The sequence below is a fragment of the Cibotium barometz genome, chromosome 32 (genome assembly GCF_041138505.1).
Source record: "Cibotium barometz isolate CiBa-2024 chromosome 32, ASM4113850v1, whole genome shotgun sequence".
Classification (NCBI taxonomy): Eukaryota; Viridiplantae; Streptophyta; class Polypodiopsida; order Cyatheales; family Cibotiaceae; genus Cibotium; species Cibotium barometz.
The window spans coordinates 20,458,759-20,466,483 of NC_141077.1; the positions used below are offsets into that span (position 1 = coordinate 20,458,759).

General features: G+C 46.2%; 1 protein-coding gene and 1 pseudogene across 1 annotated transcript; one reads left to right on the forward strand and one right to left on the reverse strand.

The window, feature by feature from the left end:
* LOC147619929 (uncharacterized) overlaps positions 1 to 2,301 on the forward strand; it is a 3,285-nt pseudogene extending 984 nt beyond the window's left edge.
* Positions 2,302 to 5,280: 2,979 nt separating this feature from the next.
* Positions 5,281 to 6,354, reverse strand: LOC147619930 (uncharacterized). The gene has a single exon (XM_086772576.1). The coding sequence runs from the start codon at positions 6,352 to 6,354 to the stop codon at positions 5,470 to 5,472; it is 885 nt and encodes a 294-aa protein (XP_086628702.1). The 3' UTR covers positions 5,281 to 5,469.
* Positions 6,355 to 7,725: the final 1,371 nt, after the last annotated feature.

Sequence of the window (7,725 nt, forward strand, 5' to 3'; positions counted from 1 at the left end):
CCTCGCTCCGCGGTCCGCCCCGTTCCCGTCTCAACCGAGCACCACTACCCTTATAGTTGCGCACAATTCGGCGCGGGCTGGCAAACCGCCTGAGCACCTGGCAGCCTGGATAGAAATCCCAGGACCGTGGGGTTCGGCCGCGGTGAGCCGCCGGCGGGACGGGCGAGCCGGTTGGGTGGGGGGGGCGATGCCGAGGGGATTGGAGGGTGAATTGGGAGGGGGGACGGGACATTGGTGCAATGGGGCGGTCCCTTGGGGGGGGGGTGCACCGGACCGTGGGGTTCATCAACCACCACCGGCGGGTGAGACCGGCGGGACCGTGGGGTTCACCACGTGCCGTGGGGTTCACCGCTGGCGGCGGGTGAGACCGGGACCGTGGGGTTCACCATGTGCCGTGGGGTTCACCGCTGGCGGCGGGTGAGACCGGGATCGTGGGGTTCACCACGTGTCGTGGGGTTCACCGGCGGGTGAGACCGAGACCGTGGGCTTCACCACGTGCCGTGGGGTTCACTGTCGGCGGGTGAGACCGGGACCGTGGGGTTCAGCATGGAGGAAAGGGAGGTGTCACACGATCTCCCAGCATCGGTCGTTGGCGGATCTCATCAATATCCTCCATGGTCAATACTGGGCATCGCAGATGACGAGATAGAATGACCTGGATCCTCTGTTGCAGCCTTTGTCGATGCCGTGAAGTCCCCCGTAGTCGTGGCCGTCTAGATCTCCCTAGCTCAAGCACCCGATCAACCAGTGTGCCTCTGGTGTGGGTGAGATCTGAGCTCTGCTGTGATGGCTGCTCCTCTGACTGCCCAGTGGCTGGTCTAAAGAAATCTGTAATTTGCCTCTGAGATTCTCTCTCCTAATCTCCTCAGCAGACTCTCTCTATGTCTACACAGCTCCAGTAGAAACAGTCCAAGACATCTCTGATCCTGGTATCTCAGAACTTTAGAAAGTGGTCCAAAGCCCTCTTGAACGGGCAATGAAATCGGCCATGTATCTCATGGTATACTAGGCAATGACATATCTAGTGCAGCTTTGTCTTTGGACATAAGTGACATATCCTGGCCTCTACGGTCATGCCTCTAAATCTGCCAGTCTCAACCTCAAGTTGATGTGAAGATGTGTGTATCTAACCAATAGCACACCGTAGCCCATGAGATAAGTGCGTATCCATGTAACTGGGCCTAGTCACAAATCCGTCCTCCATGAGTTGGAGAAGATGCTCTCTATAGAAAGCCATCTTCGTGCCCAACTCCCGTGTCGGCTGTATCCATGTCCTCCTGGCATCTAGCTGAGTTAGGTCCTGACGGATGAGTCTAGTGATCTCTATCCGTGTGAGAGTCAAAGAGGGTGCATCTAGAGAGTACTGGAAGGGAGGTAGTCAGTCCATGCTGAAGCCATGTAACTAAAACCATGAAGAGAGAGAGAGAGAGAGAGAGGGAAAGGGTTAAAGCATGGCATCTTCTCTGCAAATGAGTGCCTCCTCTGCGTTGCACATGGTGAAGGCCAAGCCCTTTTTGGGTTCGAAGCTTTTGTTTGCCCGCTCTCTCCCTACTCACCCCAAGCTTCTCCACTGCAGCGTCGGAGTGAGGACTGCCACAGCCGTCGCCTGGCTCTTCAATCATAGGCCAAAATGAATGAACGTCAAGAGTCATTTGAGGTAGTGCTGCCTCATTTTTTGCAAATTCAGAAGACAATCATGCTCTAATCTTGTGTCCAATTGCTATCCTCTGTTAGCGGGTTACGATGCCAATATAATATGGGAATTACCTCAAGAATCATCTTGAGGAAAAGGCAAGTTATTCAAATCCCCATAGATAAGGCAAGTTATTCAAATCCCCATAGATAAGAGCATTCACAAGAAGTTTTAAATATCTTCCCATATGGGAAAGAGGCCCCCTTTCCCTTACGTTTCACTAGTGTTCAACATCATGATCTTTTGCAAACAAGGCTGCGCGTACCTTTCTGCCTCCTTACCTGCCGGGGGTTCTCCCTTAATCCTCCTACCCTGTCCTTCTAGTCAAAGAGTCGAAGCTGTTAGCCTGTTGGTGCTCTGCCCACCCCCAAGCCGCTCTTCCGGTTGTAGACTTCCGAGTTTTTACCGATTGGTGTTCAGCTCTTAGTAGTTGGAGATTAGCATCTTTTGCTTCGGGCTTTCTGATTCTTCCTTCACATTATGGAGCCTCATTACCAGATATTCTGTCGTCGTCTTCCAGACTCTCTACCCCGTCGGTTGGGTTCATGTTTTGTTGTCTTCCTGTCTCTTGGTGGTTTTTGCAGGTTCCAGAGGCGGGTATGGTCTAGTGGTTTGGCTCACTCGGCCCCTGCTCATTCCTCTCTTGTTGAGGATTTTGTAGTCTCTCCATCGACATCTCTCTTCGGTATCCTTGGATCGGTCTCCTTGGATGGCTATAGTTTCCTCAACCTCCCTTGCAGCTGTCTTCACTCTCAGCTTCACTTAATTGGTCCTAGTTTAGTATCTTCAGGTGTAGTTAGCTTGCTGATTACGGGCTTTGGTCTTCTTTAGAGGCTACCTTCTCTTCTACTGCTGATGCTTCTTGAATATCGATGTGGAGTGCCTATCTTCCAAATGCTACTGCTTGGAGATCTCTCTTCTTCCTATGTCCCAGGGCACTTTTACTCTCTTTAGGAGAGGTTTTTCCCTTGGTTTTTTTCTCAGTTCTATAGGCCTTTGGCTCGTCTTAGTACAGTGTGGCCCAGGCCAAGGGAGAAGCCAGAGAGCATCCCACCTCTGAGCAGGCTCCATCGAGCACTCTGGGGATTTCTCGTACTTAGTAATATAGATCTGTGCTTCCCCCCCAAAAGAGAGAGAGAGAGAGAGAGAGAGAGAGAGAGAGAGAGAGAGAAAAGTAGAGTAGAGTAGTTTATTATCGTCCGCGGAAGGCCAAATTATGACCCATGGTACCTTTCCAGATTGACAATGAGTCTCCTCCCCCATGGTGGGAAAGGGTAGTAGCGGTGAAAGAACGATCTATGCAGCGTGGTTCTCCCAAAAGCGTAACATGCGGGTGATGAGAGCCCCGAACTTCGATGTAGGAGTAGTGGTCAGAAACTGGTGAAGTGGCCCCTGTAAAGGGATATCAAAGTCAGCCCGTATGTGTGCATATGCTGGGCATGTCATAATCATGTGCTCCTCTGATTCTACACTCTGTAGTCCACACAGCTTGCATAACCTCGTCTCTCATGCCTGTCCATTCCATGCATCTGTCTCGATCAATAAAGTGTGTGATCGAGTTCGAAGTCGTGCAATACTCCGTCTAAATACCACTGAGAGCGGGTTGGCTATGTAGGATTCCCAACATGAAGGATAGATATGCTTACTGTAATAAGCAAGTTTGCCATTTGCTCCCTTGCTTTGATGTTTTGCTTGATACACTCGTAAGAGGTCTGATTGAAATGTGTCCATGCATATATCTTCTAGTGCCATATCTAGATATCTGTCCACTCCCCACCCGTTAAACCATTTTCGCATATCCAGCACCCATCCTGTTGAAAGCACTTTACTTTTCCATGTTTTTAGTAGGTGTGTGCTAGCATCCCATGCCTGTTTGGGGAGCCTACTGTGATCCATTTGACGTACTCGGGTGGCATATCTTAGTATTCGGATCATAGCATGTACCTCAATTGGCCGACGGCCGGTTTCCAAAAGCATAAGTACATATGGTGTGGTGCTTTTGATGCCCAAATGTCTACGAATTAGTTTAGTTATTTCCCTTGTTTGTGTTCCTTTGTTGGCTTAGAGTAGTCTTTTAGTTCTAGACTCTATCATGGCTGAGTATGCCCATCACCTCCGGAGAGTGATAGAAACTCGTGATAGAAACTCGGCTCGTTGGTTTTATAAAGAATGTTCTTATGAACTAACCTTATACAAACCTGCACCTACTCTTGGGCACTGATGATGTGAGTAGGGATGTTGTAGCTTATGTTCCACGCTATGCATGATAGAGTTGATGAACCTACACTTCAAATGTGGACAAACATTGGAGTTAATAGTTGCACTTTCGAGTGCAATTCTGTTAAAGTTTCGAGTTAATGTTTTGTTCTTGTTTGTAAGTACTCTAGGACTAGATTTTATAGTTCTTCGTTTTGCTATTTACGTTATCGTACAGTATCTCAGCACATGAGTTAAAGTCCTAATTAATGATAATGTGTGTATGATTGTGTGTGTGTGTGTTTTTTTTTAAATTTAATTATGTTTTTTTTTTTGGAGTTTTCTTTACTTAAGAATTGTTGTTCTTTCTATGTGTTTTGTTTTCGTGTTTTGTTATATTTCCTTTTGAATGCTTTCCTTCAAACTCTTAATTCGTAAGTTCAGATTTTTCTGTTCTAATGAAGGCGTGTGTGTATGTGTGTGTGTGTCTCTCTCTCTCTCTCTTCTCTCTTCTCTCTCTCTCTCTCTCTCTTCCCCTGTGGTGACAGACGAGAGCTGCTGACGTGAGCTGCTGCTCTCTCTCTCCGAGCGTGCAGGCTGAGACGTGCAGGCTGAGAGCACGAATCTCTCTCTCTCTCTCTCTCCACGCTGCCTGACTCTCCACGCTGCCTCTCTCTCTCTCCACGCTGCCTCTCTCTCTCTCTCTCTCCACGCTGCCTGACTCTCCACGCTGCCTCTCTCTCTCCACGCTCTCTCTCTCTCCACGCTGCCTGACTCTCTCTCTCCACGCTGCCTCTCTCTCTCTCTCTCTCTCTCCACGCTGCCTCTCTCTCTCTCTCTCTCTCTCTAACTTGGTGAACCAGAGTTTCAAGAACTCATTCATAGTGAACCCATTGTCAATTGCTCCTATGCAGCAACACACTCAAGTCCACCCAAGTCGAGTCAAAATGTGTGTATGTCGCGAGATGAGAGAGAGGCCTCGTTGCCACATCTATTCAGAACAATCTTGCTACTGGCTCTGTTGTGCAGATGCAACAATTAGTGCAGTCCAAGAGACAGCATGTAAAACTAAGAGCCTGTGGTGTTGCTTTCATTAGCTCACCACATTCCACATGCACACTGACCATTACTGGCATGGTTATAGCTTAGTGGCTTGTGTTCAACAGAGCCTTGGATCAGCTCTACCCTTGGATTCACTTGAGATTTTGTTTACATCATCAGAATGCTTAGATGTCCCATGCTACCATAGAGACCACACCATATCCTTAGCTAGGTGACAAAATACCCCACATTACTCTTCATCCACTCCAACAAACATAAATTTGTACCTATCATACAGGAGGATTCAAAGAAATTAGAGAAACTATTGAAGCTACTGTTACAGCCAAAGCTAAAAGATCATCTTTCCAAACTGCAGTAAAAAATTGTACAGATTCGAGACTTACGATTATTATGATTACAATTACGACAAAATCTTATTGCAACTCTATCATTGCTCTAATCACATTAGCGCTGTATATTTTGATTATCTTTTATCTTTCTATTAGCTATTCACAAACAGTGACTCTAATGAAACTATTCTAACTTTCTTTCCATACTAGTTTGCGCTTAGGCTGCCTTGCTTGGATAATGGTTGTGTCCAACAGTACTCTCATTCTCTCCTCCAAGTCGGCCTTCTTCTTTGCATGAATCCGGCCTTCAATAAGAGGAATAGTCGCCCGAATCAAATGAGTGATCTCTTTGAACTTCTCCCTTTTCGCGTCTTCAACGAGATATTTCAGAACTTGGAGAGCTGCTTCGGCGAGATCCACATCTCCGCAAATAAAGCTGAAGGGGTGGGACTTCTGGTGCCGCTCATGGAGCAAAGCAAACATTCTCGCAAATGCTTGGAGCGGAACGATCTCATCCTCACCTTCACATCTGCTCAACCACTCCAAAGAAGTATTCTCCGGGTGTTCCTCTGCCAAGCTTTGCAAAACCTCCCAGAAAAGTTGCATGCCACTTCTTTGAATTGCATCATATGGTGTGCCATCCTCTTTGCATCCAATATACACAGCATATGCATATCTGCAGAATGAACCCTTACCTTGGAGTCCTGGGATGGTTGCAATGCTTGAAATGATTATTTCTGCATCATCTTTGAAATCTTTCATCCGCGATAGCGACTGATAAACAGCATCTGCATCTTCTGCTAGTATTGCCAAGCTTTCTGAGACAAGCACTGACTCCGAGGTATCAATCCTGGCTAAAAGTAGGTTGCAATCTGTGTCATCGCGAACACGGCAGTGCGTAATGTAGACTTCTCCAGACTGCAAGCTTTCGGGGTGTGTAACCTTCTTAGCTTTCCATACCACTGTCCCTTCTTCACCTGCCATGTCGAAGATGCGCTTTGGTGTGTGCACCTTCATCGGAGATCCGTGGTGAATGCGATGTAAAGCAGGTGACAAAGATGCGTGAGAAAGCATAGTTTCTATAATAGAAGAAGAAAGCCTATGGAGAAAAAGCAAGTTTCGAATGGACAAAAAAACGAATTAAGAAGAAAGGCTATGGCAAAAAGCTTGAAGGCAGATTACAGAGGCTATGGCAAAAAGCTCTCAAGATAGCAAGGCTATTTATGTGTGTGAGAGAGAGAGGCCTGATCTGAGAGGGAGAGAGCATAATGGCTTTAAGGCTATGGTGAGAAGGGGAGAGAGAGAGAGTAGGAGAGCATGGCTATGGCGAAAAGAGCAGGAGAGAACAAACTTGCAAAAAGCATGGCTATGGTGAAAAGAGCAGGAGAGCACAAACTGGCGAAAAGGAAAAGATGTGCCAGGCCGCAAAAGATACGTGCAATTGATTTTTGACCTAGGAAAGCGTGTGAGTTAAGATGGGCCTGACCCCCAAAACTAGAGTGCTGCCTAAACGTCATACGCTTGAAAATCACCCAAGTTTGTATTGTAAATTTCCCCGGCTGAAATTGAGAAATCTTACGCAAGATTTTGAATTTACTTGACCATTATTGATAGAACATAGGCCGAATCCCAACAAAAATATCAAAAACCCGAAGTGCTTTTACAGGTTACCTTTGATAGATTTTGAATTTACTTCACCGTTATTTGATAGAACATAGGCATTTTAGTTCCGAATCCCAACAAAAATATCAAAAACCCCAAGTTCTTTTACAGGTTACCTTTGATTTCTCAGGTAGGAAAATTTCTTTTTTGAAGAAGTGCCATGGATAAAGCGTGTTCTTTTGGCTTAGAATTTTGTAAAAAAAAAGATACTAAATACTATTTATTAATACAATTTTAACGTACAATATTCAATCATTACCAAGAGGTCTTTCTAGGAACCCTCTCAATTCGAGGGATGTGTAATGCCTTGATCTCAAGCTGGTGTGATGATACTCTAAGCTGACCAATGGCAAAAAACAAAAAGAAAGAAAGAAAGTTGAATTTACGTCTATAAAGGCCCTGCGAGTCAAAACATGCAAGTAGAATGTGTCCATGTCCTCTAGACATCTTAAGCTATTAAAAAAAAGGTGCACAATATTATATTCCCAAAAAACAGGTCTAGATTGCAACCAAGGTGGAAAGGGTAAGATTAATGTAAAACTCTACATCATGAAAGATCCGATCTCCATCCTACATTGATGGGAGGGTGTAGGATGTCATACATTGAGTCGGGGACGAGAAGTGCTTCTATCTCTACTTGATCAAGGCGAAAAAGCACCCATGCCTCCTCCATAGCTCTCAAATGATCTTATCAATCTAAGCCTGTTGTGGTCATGGTAGGTGAGGTCCAGTAAGAAGTTGTCTCTGGGGTGCTAAAATGTCTGTGGCTCTCTAGAGGGAGAG